The 16,338-nt window shown below is 37.2% G+C and overlaps 1 protein-coding gene across 1 annotated transcript; it reads left to right on the forward strand.

Moving 5' to 3' along the window:
• The first annotated feature begins 11,253 nt into the window (after positions 1-11,253).
• Positions 11,254-15,368, forward strand: LOC132853670 (rhamnose-binding lectin-like). The gene is made up of 11 exons (XM_060881581.1): positions 11,254-11,378; positions 11,683-11,718; positions 11,845-11,889; positions 11,994-12,123; positions 13,637-13,746; positions 13,968-14,012; positions 14,111-14,246; positions 14,332-14,435; positions 14,797-14,841; positions 15,022-15,157; positions 15,263-15,368. Exons 1-11 carry the CDS (start codon positions 11,345-11,347, stop codon positions 15,366-15,368), a joined length of 927 nt encoding a protein of 308 aa, XP_060737564.1. The 5' UTR covers positions 11,254-11,344.
• The last annotated feature ends 970 nt before the right edge of the window (positions 15,369-16,338 follow it).

A 16,338-nucleotide genomic window follows, 5' to 3' on the forward strand; every position in this document is an offset into this window, starting at 1 on the left:
ACTATAACACTTAATGGGGTAAAGAAGACTTCTGGCCAAGTTGGAGACAAATTATCATATTTTATCATATTTTATTTACATCTTCATGCAGAGCCTTCCGGATCAGCTAATCATCTGACAGAAAACGATACTTTATTTTTTAAACCTTAGTCTAACACAACAGCGCCACCTCCTGGCTGGTTCGCCGAATTTTCCTGTAACAACTTTTTAAATAGCTTGGCAATAATAGTGGAAGAAATACAATCATCAAACATCAAACATCAAATACAATCACAGTTTATGTCCATAAGCGAAATGAAAACACTGACTTGTGTTAATATTGAAATCTAAAATGGATGAATAAAATAAAAACAAATTCGGTTTTCAGCAGGACGAGCTGTTAATGACAAAAGAAAGGGCGCATGCAAATTCTCACTGGCGCCATCTGCTGGTCATGTACAGTTAATAACTTCTAATAAAAAAAAAAGTTAAATGAAAACCTAATTAGGAAGAATTAATATAAAAAGTAAGTTTTGCATCATTAATTCATTTTGCTTTTTAGAGGGTTAAAGAATTTGAAGAAAATACCAGTTCTTTTTTCCTGCTGTTGTCATAATACTATTCATATCACTTTAATCAGCAGTAGTGTTGTTTACACTGTAATGGGAAATGATTAATGCATATAACTGTTTACCCCATAATCAGGGCTGTCAAGTGTCACGCATTGAGAGTGACAGTCACGCATTTTGGTCTTTTGTCACGCTCTCCCGCCACACATCGTATTTCTCACGCAGAAAAAAACTTTTTGACTATTTATCATACATTTAATATGCCGCAGCGCCCAAAATGTATCAGTCCGCACCGCTTAGTCGAGCTTATCAGCCAATCAAAAAAAAGAGGCTACACAATAGCCAATCAGGAAATAGCACTATCTGGGTAAGATTTAACGTAACAACCAATGAAAAAAAAACATTCATTAGCGATGGTCGGTTTGAAGAATTTTAAATTGGAGCAACATTACAAATGATAAAGGAGTCCAAAAAGGTTACAAACACTTACAATAAACAACACCAGTCATAATCTCTCTCTCCCTCTCTCTCTCTCTCTCTCTCTCTCTCTCACACACACACACACACGCACGCACAAATTAATAAATGCAAATTTAACTAATACTTTCTGTTTGGTTAAATTGCGGTCAGTGATCCTTACCAAACACAATAACTCCCCCAGTATTGTTTTTTTTGTTGTTGTTGTTTTTGTTTGTTTGTTTGTTTGTTTGTTTGTTTGTTTGGGGGGGCAGATGTCACGCTTGCCTGTCTTCAAAACTTGAGAGCCCTGCCCATAATTCTGTACAGCAGTATAGACACTAATGGATATTTATACAATAAAATAAGAGAGGTATTAAGTGACAGGTGAATGTTATTATTTTTCTATTTTTCTTATTTATACTGGTTTATACAAGCTGTTCGTTTTAAACTATCGTTTATTCATTGTCTGTGTCTTGCTTTGACTTCTATTGTGGTGTTTCAGCTGTTTTCTCTCAGTCTTTGTGTTATTAAACGAAACTTTTTTTTGCATTCCTCTGATTTAACAATGGAGAGTAATGATATTATAAAGTTGGAAGTTGTAAGTTTTCATCATTAGGTCACACTTATTGACCACAATAATAACAATGCATGCACTCATATTAGAAAAGAAAAAATAAATTAACAAATTAATAATTTTTTAAAATACCAAATGTGCAATTTTATGAATTCACATTCTCTCTGTTACTTTTAGCCAGAAAGTATTTTGCCACAAACCAGGACACAGAAAATTAAAGTAATTTTTATAACCACTATGTAGATGTTTTGAAAAGGAATGCAGGTAAAGGAGAGAGAGGTAGGTACATTTAAAGCTTATCAGTCCCTCCCATACGCCAAGAACTCTTCCTGTCTGAGGTCTGAAGTGTACCATGCTAAGTAGTCTAGATATGGAGTAGACTTTGTTCTTTACATGTTAATAATGTGCTTTTTATGTACTTATGCTGGAGAGCAGGAACTCATTTTATTTTAAGACTGTAAACTTTGCATGTTTATTTCATCCTGAAATGTGTATGCTTAAAACATGGAGAAAAACCTGTATGTAGCAGTTAATGAAGTGCACAGTATTTGCACAAATAAAACAACCTAAACAAAACAGTTTTATATTTAATTAAAAGGTGATTGTTTTATAGTATATATAGTTATATTCATGCTAATCTAGCTACAGGGGTTGCAAGCCAGTAATTTCTGTGCTGGTCACAAGCGCGGATAAATAGAGAGGGTTGCATCAGGAAGGGCATCTGGTGTAAAAGGTGCCAAATTTAAACATGCAAGTCATCAGTGTGAAGAGCGGGTTAACTTTGACCACCAACAGCACTGTCGATCTACAAGGTGCCGGCGAAATTGGGCTATTGTTGGTCGAGGAGGAGATGGAAAATGTTTCTTGGGCAGAGAGAGAAGAGGAAAGGCAGGAGTATAGGTCTGAGAATAGGAACACTTATTGTTGGTACAATGACAGGGAAAGGTAAAGAGCTGGCAGACATTGGTGATGTTGAATGTCATCAGTGGTTATGATCCAAGTAAGCTGTAAGTAAGAAGATAAGAAGAGATTCTAGAGTGAGTTAGATGAGCTGATGGAGTGTATTCCCAGATAGTAGAGAGTAGTGAATTTTAGCAGACTTCAATGGGCATGTTAGTGAGGGAAACAGAGGTGATGAGAAGGTGAAGGGCATGTTTGGTGTTAAGGAAAGGAACTTAGAAGGACAGAGACAGTGGTGAAATTTGCTAAGCAGATAAAAATGGCCATAGATAACACTTATTTCTAGAAGAGTGAGGAACATAGAATTACATGGTAGGGTGGAGATAGGAGTATGCAGGTAGACCACATTCTATATAGACAAGGCAATCTGGGAGAGATTAGTGACTGTAAAGTGGTGGTAGAAGAGTTTGTAGCAAGACAGCATTGGCTGGTGATGTGTAAGATGTCTCTGGTGGAAGTTAAAAAGGAAGAATGGCATGAGGAATTTAGACAGAAGATGAGACAAGCTTTGGGTGGTCATGAAGAGCTTCCTGATGACTGGGAAACTACAGCAGAAGTGATCAGGGAGACAGGTATGAGGGTGCTAGGTGTGTCATCTGGTAGGAGAAAAGAAGATAAGGAAACATATTGATGGAACGAGGAAGTACAGTAAAGCATTCAGAGGAAGAGGCTAGCTAAAAAGAAATGGAAAATAGAAAGGATTGAAGAAAGTAGACAGGATTAGAAGGAATCCCAGTGCAAAGTGAAGAGGAACGTGGCAAATGACAAACAGAAAGCATACGATGAGTTGTATGCCAGATTCGACATGAGGGAAGGCGAGAAGGACTTGTCCAGATTAGCGAGACAGAGAGATAGAGATGGGAAGGATGTGCGACAGATAAAGGTAATTAAAGCTAACAAGCGAGGAGAGTGTACACAGAAGATGAAAGAGTATTTTGAGGAGCTGATGAATGAGGGAAAATAAGAGGGAAATATGGGAGGAATAGGTCAATATTGTAGAGCAAGTAAAAGAAACGATTAGAAAGTATGAGGTAAGGAATGCTCTGAGGCTAATCAAGAGTGGAAAGGCTGTTGGAAATGTGTAAAAGAGACAGCACTGGAGTTTCTATTTAGATTGTTCAACAGGATTTTAGAGTGAGAAGATGCTTGTAGAATAGAAAACGGAACTTTAAGAACAAGCGTGATGCAGTTGTAGCAGATACAGAGGTATAAAGTTAAAGCTATAGGAAAGAGTAGTGGAAGCTAGGCCAAGAATGGAAGTGGAGGTAGCAGAGATGAGGATGTTGAGGTGCTCTTTAGGAGTGATGTGGATGGACAGGATTAGGAATAAGCACATCAGAGGGACAGCTCAGGTTGGCTGTTTTGGAGACAAGGTCAGAGAGGCTAGATTGAGATGGTTTGGACATGTACAGAAGAGGGAGATGTTATATTGGTAGGAGGATGTTGGAGATGGAGCTGCCAAGTAAGAGGTCAAGAGGAAGGCCATAGAGGAGATATATGGATGTGTTAAAATAGGACATGAAGGTAATTGGTGCGAGTGTAGAGGATGCAGAGGATAGAGTTAGGGTGGAAACAGATGATTCACTGTGGTGACCCTTAACTGTAAAACCGAAAGAAGAAGAAGAAGAAGAAGAAGAAGAAGAAGAAGAAGAGATAGAATTGTTGTATTCTCAATAATTGTACACTTAATTCAAATAGCTGAAATGTTTTTAAATGGAATGCATGACATCTTGACATGACATTCTTTGTAAGATGCATAGCAAATAAGTACATGCCAAATCTGTCACAGAAAGGGCACGTAAACAGGATGAGGTCACATTGCTCAGTATTGCTTGTTCTTCATGTTTCAAGACTGACCTGGTTTTTTTTCATCATTTGCAAGCTGTAATTAAAATACAGTACATTCATCTAAAATGGGCACATGACAATGGGACTGACCCTTTAAAAGAAAAATGTAAAGAGACTCTTAAGCTAAATTATGTGGTCTTCGTTCATTCATTTTCTACCGCTTATCCAAACTACCTCGGGTCATGGGGAGCCTGTGCCTATCTCAGGCGTCATCGGGCATCAAGGCAGGATACACCCTGGATGGAGTGCCAACCCATCGCAGGGCGCACACACACTCTCATTCACTCACACACTACGGACAATTTTTCCAGAGATGCCAATCAACCTACCATGCATGTCTTTGGACCGGGGGAAGAAACCAGAGTACCCGGAGGAAACCCCCGAGGCTCGGGGAGAATATGCAAACTACACACCCACAAGGCGGAGGCGGGAATCAAACCCCCAACCACTTAGCCACCATGCCCCCCATATGTGGGCTTGTTAATTCTATTCATTTAAAGCTAGTTATTCCAAATGAATGAGTTTTACTTGTAATTATGCTATGCTTTAATATGGTAGTGTTTGAAACATGGAGGCGATTGTAAGTGCAGGTAGAGCAGGTTTTATTAAACACACTTGAATGGCTATATCAAAATCCTATAAACATTAGTGATGGCCGGTTCGTGAACGAATCGTTCTTTTGAACCGGTTCTTTTTAGTGAACTGAACCAGTTCACCAAATCGGACTGATTCGTTCTAAACAGTCCGCGTCTTGAGTCAGCGCTGATACACAAGTTACTAAAGTTACTCACTTTCGGTCATGCCTGACAGCCCCTCCGACTCTAAATAAACTAATATCCAGGAGTATATGTAACTCCTGTACACTGAACTGAGACATGTGCTGAGAGAACTGTGAGCTCGAGCTGTTGATACTGCGCATGCATGAATCACTGAACTGATACAGCGAATCATCAGTACACTGAACTGAGAACTGTTTCTTTCGGACGCGTCCGACATACTGAGAACCAGAGGTGTGAGTAAGTCACACATGTGCAAGTCACAAGTAAGTCTCAAGTCTTAACCTTCAAGTCTCAAGCAAGTCCGAGTCATTTTTTGTGAGAGTCAAGTCAAGTCAAGTCACTGCTTTATGTCAAGCAAGTCAAGTCAAGTCGTAGCTTGAGTCAAGCAAGTCACTGACAAGTCATACATATGTTTGATGATTTAACTAAATGTATATATTAAACAAACTTAAATCTACAGTATTTATGGACTATGATAGTTTTATTTGCAACAACAATGATTATATGCATTTATTTTTAAAAGGTGTCCACATACAGGTGAGTTGTAAATACAATAAAAATCTAAAAATGAATAAAAATCAAAACTACAAAGCCTAAGATGTAAATGTAACTGAAATAAGGCCAACATAAAAGCATGAAAAGTTTCAATATGCCTCAAACATGGCAGAAGACCATGGAAAAGTATATATATAAAAAAGTACAATGGTTACTTTGCAACCAAATGGCATTTTTGAACAAGTATTCCCTTTTAATGGGACATGAACACATCCTTAAATTAGATCCTTCCTTTTTAACAACAGAATAACAACAATCAATCACGTCAACCAAAAAACGTAAATTATTGAATCCCACAAACCTTGAAGTGAATTAACTATTGGAGAGAGAGAGAGAGAGAGAGAGAGAGAGAGAGAGAGAGAGAGAGAGAGAGAGAGAGAGAGAGAGATGATTGAAGTTGTTTTGAAGAACACCCATGTAGATATTTTGAGGACTGTTTATAACCAAACCATTCATGAACCCCATTCACTTCCATAGTGGGAAAAAATAATACTATAGAAGTGAATGGGGCTCATGAATGGTTTGGTTACAAACATTCCTTAAAATATCTTCCTACGTGTTCATCTAAACAAAGAAAATTATACAGGTTTGTAAAATCATGAGGGTGAGAAAATTATAAAATATTTTTTTTTATTTTTGGGTGAACTGTCCCTTTAAATTGAATGTGTGTGCGTGTGCATGCGAGACAAGAATTTTGCTGCGCTTGCAACTCTGAGGTTTTTTATTTTTATTTTTTATTTATTTATATTTATGTTTTTTATATATATGTGCATCCCCATAAACGGTCCATACGCTTTTCACTCAAAGCCTAACACTGAAGACCAATTATAAGTGCTATTGGAAAAAAGCTGACATTTCCACATAAACAGTGACCAACCATTTACACTACATTGCGCTTGCAAAAAAATTAATTTGATAGAACTTTGTCATTCAATTGTGAGCGATGTGGTCGCATCCTGCTGTTCTTCTCTTCTCATCTTGCACAAAATCCCGGTACCTGAACTTAATTATTTTTGGTGTAGCGCCTTCCATGTTTCGTCACGACTGTTAAGGTTTATTAGTTAGTGCGCGCGCTCCCTCTGCGTGCCTGCTGCGTCACGTGGTTATATTACGCACTTGCGTGCGTTTAAAAACAGATTTAAAAACAAAATAGACAAAAAAGATAAAACAAAAACAAAAAAACAAGTTATTTCGAGTCATTTAACTCAAGTCCGAGTCAAGTCTCAAGTCATGAATGTCAAGTCAAAGTCAAGTCGAGTCTTTTTTTAATATTTGTCAAGCAAGTCTCAAGTCTCAACTGTGCGACTTAAGTCCGACTCGAGTCAAGTCATATGACTCGAGTCCCCATCTCTGCTGAGAATCGATGAGCTGTTGTTACTGCGCATGCGTAAATCACTGAACTGATACAGCAACAAATGGAAATGGTTATGATTTAATGTCTTATCAATGTATGAGTGTTTAACTCAGTTGCATTAGTTTTTGAAACAACTGATGGAGCGAAAGAAATTATGCTTTTTTTTGTAAGTTTTTGTAAGTTGATGAAGATTAGTTTATTAACTTTATATCTTTAAGACACGTAAAACACCCACGTTTGCACATCAATGCCTGTACTGGGTGTTTTAGTTGCAAAACTTAAATGTAAGAAACGTATTCAACTAAAGTTATGAATACAAAGAACTTTTCAAATGTGTTAAATTGTATTCATATCTGCCGGCAGCGAGAGAAGAGGAAAGGCAGGAGTATAGGTCATGTTGGTGAGGGAAACAGAGGTGATGAGGAGGTGAAGGGCATGTTTGGTGTTAAGGAACGGAACTTAGAAGGACAGAGACAGTGGTGAAATTTGCTAAGCAGATAAAAATAGCCATAGTTAACACTTATTTCTAGAAGAGTGAGGAACATAGAGTTACATGGTAGAGTGGAGATAGGAGTATGCAGGTAGACCACATTCTATATAGACAAGGCAATCTGGGAGAGATTAGTGACTGTAAAGTGGTGGTAGAAGAGTTTGTAGCAAGACAGCATTGGCTGGTGATGTGTAAGATGTCTCTGGTGAAGGTTAAAAAGGAAGAATGGCATGAGGAATTTAGACAGAAGATGAGACAAGCTTTTGGTGGTCATGAAGAGCTTCCTGATGACTGGGAAACTACAGCAGAAGTGATCAGGGAGACAGGTATGAGGGTGCTAGGTGTGTCATCTGGTAGGAGAAAAGAAGATAAGGAAACATATTGATGGAATGAGGAAGTACAGTAAAGCATTCAGAGGAAGAGGCTAGCTACTGTAAAAAGAAATGGAAAATAGAAAGGATTGAAGAAAGTAGAAAGGATTACAAGGAATCGCAGTGCAAAGTGAAGAGGGATGTAGCAAAGGCCAAACAGAAAGCATACGATGAGTTGTATGCCAGATTCAACATGAGGGAAGGCGAGAAGGACTTGTCCAGATTAGCGAGACAGAGAGATAGAGATGGGAAGGATGTGCGACAGATAAAGGAAATTAAAGCTAACAAGCGAGGAGAGTGTACACAGAAGATGAAAGAGTATTTTGAGGAGCTGATGAATGAGGGAAAATGAGAGGGAAAGACGGGAGGAAGAGGTCAATATTGTAGAGCAATTAAAAGAAAAGATTAGAAAGTATGAGGTAAGGAAGGCTCTGAGGCTAATCAAGAGTGGAAAGGCTGTTGGAAGTGTGTAAAAGAGACCGCACTGGCGTTTCTATTTAGATTGTTCAACAGGATTTTAGAGTGAGAAGATGCTTGTAGAATAGAAAACGGAACTTTAAGAACAAGCGTGATGCAGTTGTAGCAGCTACAGAGGTATAAAGTTAAAGCTATAGGAAAGAGTAGTGGAAGCTAGGCCAAGAATGGAAGTGGAGGTAGCAGAGATGAGGATGTTGGGGTTCTCTTTAGGAGTGATGTGGATGGACAGGATTAGGAATAAGCACATCAGAGGGACAGCTCAGGTTGGCTGTTTTGGAGACAAGGTCAGAGAGGCTAGATTGAGATGGTTTGGACATGTACAGAAGAGGGAGATGTTATATTGGTAGGAGGATGTTGGAGATGGAGCTGCCAAGTAAGAGGTCAAGAGGAAGGCCATAGAGGAGATATATGGATGTGTTAAAATAGGACATGAAGGTAATTGGTGCGAGTGTAGAGGATGCAGAGGATAGAGTTAGGTGGAAAGAGATGATTCACTGTGGTGACCCTTAACTGTAAAACCGAAAGAAGAAGAAGAAGAAGAAGAAGAAGAAGAAGAAGAAGAAGAGATAGAATTGTTGTATTCTCAATAATTGTACACTTAATTCAAATAGCTGAAATGTTTTTAAATGGAATGCATGACATTTTGACATGACATTCTTTGTAAGATGCATAGCAAATAAGTACATGCCAAATCTGTCACAGAAAGGGCACGTAAACAGGATGAGGTCACATTGCTCAGTATTGCTTGTTCTTCATGTTTCAACACTGACCTGTTTTTTTTCATCATTTGCAAGATGTACATTCATCTAAAATGGGCACATGACAATGGGACTGACCCTTTAAAAGAAAAATGTAAAGAGACTCTTAAGCTAAATTATGTGGTCTTCGTTCATTCATTTTCTAACGCTTATCCGAACTACCTCGGGTCACGGGGAGCCTGTGACTATCTCAGGCGTCATCGGGCATCAAGGCAGGATACACCCTGGACGGAGTGCCAACCCATCGCAGGGCACACACACACACACACACTCTCATTCACTCACGCAATCACACACTATGGACAATTTTTCGAGAGATGCCAATCAACCTACCATGCATGTCTTTGGACCAGGGGAAGAAACCAGAGTACCCGGAGGAAACCCCCGAGGCACGGGGAGAACATGCAAACTCCACACACAAGGTGGAGGCAGGAATCGAACCCCCAACCCTGGAGGTGTGAAGTGAACGTGCTAACCACTTAGCCACCATGCCCCCCATATGTGGGCTTGTTAATTCTATTCATTTAAAGCTAGTTATTCCAAATGAATGAGTTTTACTTGTAATTATGCTATGCTTTAATATGGCAGTGTTTGAAACATGGAGGCGATTGTAAGTGCAGGTAGAGCAGGTTTTATTAAACACACTTGAATGGCTATACCAAAATCCTATAAACATTAGTGATGGCCGGTTCGTGAACGAATCGTTCTTTTGAACCGGTTCTTTTTAGTGAACTGAACCAGTTCACCAAATCGGACTGATTCGTTCTAAACAGTTCGCGTCTTGAGTCAGCGCTGATCCACAAGTTACTAAAGTTACTCACTTTCGGTCATGCCTGACAGCCCCTCCGACTCTAAATAAACTAATATCCAGGAGTATATGTAACTCCTGTACACTAAACTGAGACATGTTGTGCTGAGAGAACTGTGAGCTCGAGTTGTTTAAACCGATACACTGAACTGATACAGCGAATCATCAGTACATTGAACTGAGAACTGTTTTTTCGGACGCGTCCGAAATACTGAGAACCGATGAGCTGTTGTTACTGCGCATGCGTAAATCACTGAACTGATACAGCAACAAATGGAAATGGTTATGATTTAATGTCTTATCAACGTATGAGTGTTTAACTCAGTTGCAATAGTTTTTGAAACAACTTATGGAGCGAAAGAAACATTTCAAAATTATGCTTTTTTTTGTAAGTTTTTGTAAGTTGATGAAGATTAGTTTATTAACTTTATATCTTTAAGACACGTAAAACACCCACGTTGGCACATCAGTGCCTGTACTGGGTGTTTTAGTTGCAAAACTTAAATGTAAGAAACGTATTCAACTAAAGTTATGATTACAAAGAACTTTTCAAATGTGTTAAATTGTATTCATATCTGCCGGCAGCGGCGGGATGAAGGAATTTACGTCATTATGTCATTGTGAATGTGAACTGGTGAACTGGATTATTGAACCGGTTCATTAAAACGAACTGTCCAAAAGAACCGGTTCGCGGAAAAGAACCGAACTTCCCATCACTAATAAACATACTGTACAGAGGTCTGGCAAACAGAAAATAGACATTAACAGGCTATATCGAGAACATATAAATAAAAAAGGACCTCTGTGTCCCATGTGACTACTTTTTTGCATATAATAAATTGGTTAGATTTTGAGTTCCTTTTCAATCTTAATTTATAAAATTTCTCATAATTTTACTGAAAAAAGTTAATATCCTTTATGTTGCCTGGATTTAATATGGTACAGTAAAGGGTTAATTAATCGCCTCTCATAATGTTGGATATTAGAAAAAATGGTTCTTTGAAGTATGGTACTCATTTTTTTCCATCTGGTATAAAATGTCAGAAAAAGCAAAAACTCAAACTTACACCTAACTTTCACGTATTTTTCTGAATTCCTGCAAAGCTATTTGTCATTAAACTCATTATAATGACACCATAATGGCTTGAAATATACTCATACTTATTTAGATATAAATAAAATTATATATAATTATCTACAATTATAATGTATCCTGGGGGTCTAGGGAGAGACTTTAGTGCAATTTTTTTGTTTTCAGTTACATGATATACTATATATAAGGAGAGCAGAGCCAGTGGTGCAGCACTTCAACACATCCCACAGCATCTACATCAAACATCACTGCTTCAACACATTCAGCATCATGATGCTCTGCCTGAAGCTCACTCTACTCACCCGTAAGTTTCTTCCATACTGTTCCTTATAAAATCCATGTGTGTGTTAATCTAATTTTTACCTCTTCCATTTGTGTTTGTTATCTGTGTTTGCTTTACACTGCTTATTGCAGCACCTGGCTTGCGTGTTAGTCTTAGTAAGTTTGCGAAAGCTTACTCTACTCACCCATAAGTAACAGGAGAAATAATATTAGAATAAAATAAAATAATGAAAAAATTAATAGAATGAATGAAATTATGTTAATGTATTTTTACATCTTTTATCTGTGTTTGTTTTCTGTGTTTGTTACCTGTGTTTGCTTTACAGTGCTTATTGCAGCACCTGGTTTGCATGTTTCTGGAGGTAATATTTTAATGCAATTAAACACCTTTTTCATATAACCTAACATGTAATAACTGTTTTACAGAGAACATAAACAAATCAGTCAGGTTGACTTTAAATATCTGTGTGAATAATTTGTTCTTTCAGAAACTGTGATTACCTGTGATGGTGATGTTCAGCGCCTCTCTTGTGGTAAGTTTAAATGTCTTTCATGGTGTAGAGCTGTATAAAAACATTGCATTATCAAAGTAAACTAGATAAAGCAAGTCTGTAAGTCTGTATTCGATGTGTTTTAGACACTGGAGTGATACTGGTCACAACTACTGTGTACGGCCGTTCAGACAGCAAAATCTGCAGTAATGCACCTCGCAATCTTAAGGTTACTGATACCAGCTGCTCCAGTACCGTTTCCACTATTGCTGACAGGTACAGTGTTTCTTAGTTTATACTATACACAATACATGTACAATAACTGGCAGAAATGTAAACAAAGTTCATTTGTTATCAATTTTATAAATGTATGAAATAATTGATGCCACTGTGCTACTAAGTGCTAGAATCTAAAAGAAGGTGTTTTTCTACAACAGCATGACTATACAATCAGTGTTGTATAAAGTATAAGAAAGCAATACCTGAGTAAAAGTACTAAAAAGTATCGTACTAGAAAAAGACTTTGGTAGAAGTGAAAGTTACCTTTTAGAATATTACTCAAGTAAAAGTCTTAAAGTATCTGATATTTACTGTACTTAAGTATCAAAAGTCATTTTCTGATATTTAATGTACTTAAGTATTTGAAGTAAAAGTAAAATTTCAGTGATTTTTGGTAGGCATAAGAGGCACTTCATCCGGTAGGAAGAATCTTTCATTCCAATGTACAGAAACATTTCTTGTAAATATGGCCATCGGTGTATAACGTTATTTTCTTCACCCTGTTCACCGAGTTCACGACTATCGTCGGGGTGGTCGTCTACGATAACGGGATGTCCTCCAGTAGGTGCTTCCATGGCAGTTTCAGTTGTGCTTCCTCCTCCTTTGGCAACATTACGCTGAAATAGTGCGTGCGGAGCGTGTGTAATGCAATCTAGGAGCAGTGATTCACCAAACCTCCCTTATTGCAGTCGCACACATTTCTTCTGATTTTATTTTGTAGAAACGAGTAACGAAGATGCTTAGTGGAAATATAGCAGAGTAAAAGTATACATTTTATCTACGAAATGTAGTGGAGTAAAAGTGAAAGTAGGGCTGTAGGGCTGTGGTAGCTCAGTGGTTAAGGTGTTGGGCTACTGATCGGAAGGTCATGGGTTTGAACCCCAGGTCCACCAAGCTGCCACTGCTGGGCCCCTGAGCAAGGCCCTTAAGCCTCAGTTGCTCAGTTGTAAGTCACTCTGGATAAGGGTGTCTGCTAAATGCCGTAAATGAAAGGTGACATAAATTTAAATAGCACAGTACAGATACGTGAAATTTCTACTTAAGTACAGTAACGAAGTATTTGTACTCCGTTACATTACAACACTGTATACAATAAACAACATTACTGTTGCAAACTTTATATTAATAAACTTGTTTAATAGATTATTCTTTCTTTAGTAATTACTTACACTTGTATGGCTAATACTAATTATTAATTATGTAAACAGATGTTTATTTAATATTTATGGTAGGAGTCTCAGTGTATCAGTGCTTTGTAATGATCAGTAAGGTTTCCAACAAGGGCAAGTTATGTCATTAATTTCAAGAGAGAGGAACAAAAAGAGTTTGTGTTGGTGAGGAAATGACAGTCTAAAGCTGCTATAACATACAAAATAAGGGAAACTGACTTGAAATTGACTATATTGTATTCTAAATACATTATATATAATATTGTATTATATAACTGTAAAAATATAAAATGTATGATACATAACCCTGCTGAGCGTATTTGGTCTGTTTACCCAAACAGATGCAATGGACTAAGAGAGTGTGAGGTAAAGACAAATTTACTTGGCAGCTCTAACCCATGCAAAGGAACCTACAAATACTACACTACCACTTACGACTGCATCAATGCCCGTAAGTAGTCTATGCCTGGTATTGTTTCGGTGTTGGCAGGTGAACCTCCAGCCCAGCATCAAATCCCTAACCAATTTTTCATTCTCTGCTGACGAAACCTATCACCACCAGCAGCTTCTTGGTTTTGATGAAGTTCTAGGATGAAGAGTAGTGTTGGGTAGCTTCTTCTTAAAATGTACACTTATAAAAGCTCATTTATTTGCTTTATCTCCTTTATCTAGGGGATGTCGTGGTCTGTGAGCACGGCTACCGCACACTGGATTGTGGTAAGAAAAATTTGTCCTCATGGTTAAAATATTATGTTTTTTAATTACTTTTTATGTTGGTGCTGAAATAACGCAGGCTTGACTGTATATTTGTACAGGGGCGGATACAATTAATATCATGAATGCAAACTTCGGGCGCGCTGATACTGTAACCTGTTCAAGTGGAGTCAAGGACGATTCGACCCATAAAACCAACTGCTATGCTCCAAACACATTCTCAACTGTCACCTCACTGTGAGGACTTTTTTATTTCTTTTTTTTTTTTACATTTTCCACATAACCTGCTCAAGGCTAGGTTAACATTTGCTTTTGTTTACAGGTGCAATGGACAGCACAAGTGCACAGTAGAGTCTTCCTCCTCCGTTTTCAAAGATTCTTGTAAAGAAACTGCTAAATACCTCACAGTGTCCTATACGTGCTTAAGTGAGTAATCCGAAAATGTTTTCTGTAATCTTGGGTAAACAGAAAAGAACTTATGCCCTTTTGAGCTATAACTAAAGTTGCGTATAGCAAATAACTTTAATGCAGAGAACATTAAATTAACAAGAACAAATTAATTTAAATAAGACTAAACCTTATTAATATTTATCTTTACTAAGAAACTAAACATAATCTTTTATGCACCTGTAGCATCATTTCTTTTAATTTCAGAAAAATTAAAGTCCAATAAATTCCATCTTTATTTATTTATTATGCACACTCAAAGTATTTGATGGTTTTATTTATTATTTGGTTTTATTTATTTTATTTATATGGTTTCAAACACTTAATATGTTTCCTGCAGAGACACTTGTGACCTGTGAACAGAATACTGCTGGCCTGACATGTGGTTTGTGCCGCTATTTTACCCCTTCTTTTATATCAAACCTTATCTCAACCTATAAGAAGACATTAATTTAATTTTCATGCCCGATGAGAGTTGAGTAGTGATGAGTGTAAGTAAATTTAGCATTCCTTTTCCACTGCTCACATTAATAGTCTGTTTTTCCTTTGTGATAAATGCTTTCAGGTAATCTCAAAATCAAGATCAGCAGCGCTAGCTTTGGCCGAACCAATTCCACCACATGTTCATCAGGACGACCTGCCATTCAACTTTCCAACACAATGTGCTACGCCTCTAACGCACTAAAAATAGTTAATGATAGGTAAAATAAGCAGTGGCCTTTATCAGTACACATAATCATTATAATTGGCATGCAGTACTGATATCTGTGGATAAAATTTCTAATTAAATCCCTATTGGTTTCCAGGTGTAATCGACAGAGCAGCTGTCAGGTACCTGCTTCAAATTATGTATTCTCTGATCCCTGCGGTGGCACCTATAAGTACCTGACGATCGTGTACAGCTGCATCTAACTGTGAGTTTCTTTCTTTCTGTCTCTGTCTTTCTCTCTTTGATTTATAACACAGTGTTGAGGAATTCTCTCAATGCTGGCTTGTTAGAAAGTCATTAATATTCTATAACAGCAGACGTGATCATAGTGCTAGCTAAAATTTAAATGACACCTTTATAATCATTCTAATACATTATCATTTCTATATTTACACACCAAGTCTCTGGTACCTGTATCAGCATTTTTTAACATGAAAAGGCCTTTAGGAGTCAGTTGGTTCGTTGGTTTGTTAATAGGTTAATTTGTTGATAAATTTAAAAAAGTAATAATTGGAAAATTGCTGTTGTATAAGAGAATTAAAACAGGGTTGTTATTGAATAATAAATAATTAAATTCAGGGTACTAAAAAAACGTTCACATCACCGATCACGTCACCCTGTTAATTTTTTTTTCCATAACAAAATGATTCTTGACATTTTAATGCTTCTTATTAAAGTCAAAACGTGTAAGAAACAAACAAGCCACAATTAAAAATTGTAAGGCCAAAGATTTAAATTTTAAAATGTGTAACTTATTGTTAATTTTGTACAAAATCTCAAAAGTTGATGCAAGACAAAATATTCCAAACTTAAATAAAATTACTTTTGTTAAACAAACTTTTTACGTTCATCTTTTTTCTAAAACTTATCACTTATTTTATACACTATGATAGTTATTTTATGTGCAGTACTTTAACTATTCTTTTTTCCTGCTATTCACAGACTTGAGGGACTGCAGCTTTCTCCCAAGTGGCCTCTGTTCAGTCTGAAAAGGAATCAGATTTAAATATGTAATCATGCACATCATAAAGTGCAGAAGTCTGGGTGTTGGGATACTAACATTTTGTTTTATAATCAGTTGCTCTAATGATTTCATTTTGAAAACTTGTAATCTGTTCCTCCTCAAGAAATCCACTTACTAATGATCCTGTTTCTATACTTCAATAAATTCTC

The sequence above is a fragment of the Tachysurus vachellii genome, chromosome 11 (genome assembly GCF_030014155.1).
Source record: "Tachysurus vachellii isolate PV-2020 chromosome 11, HZAU_Pvac_v1, whole genome shotgun sequence".
In the NCBI taxonomy this organism is placed as follows: domain Eukaryota; kingdom Metazoa; phylum Chordata; class Actinopteri; order Siluriformes; family Bagridae; genus Tachysurus; species Tachysurus vachellii.

Coding starts and splice junctions, on each gene's coding strand:
- LOC132853670 (XM_060881581.1), top strand. CDS start 11,345: ATGATGCTCTGCCTGAAGCTCACTCTACTCACCC. Junction 14,436..14,796: donor AGTGTCCTATACGTGCTTAA/GTGAGTAATCCG, acceptor TGTTTCCTGCAG/AGACACTTGTGACCTGTGAA. Junction 15,158..15,262: donor CTAAAAATAGTTAATGATAG/GTAAAATAAGCA, acceptor ATTGGTTTCCAG/GTGTAATCGACAGAGCAGCT.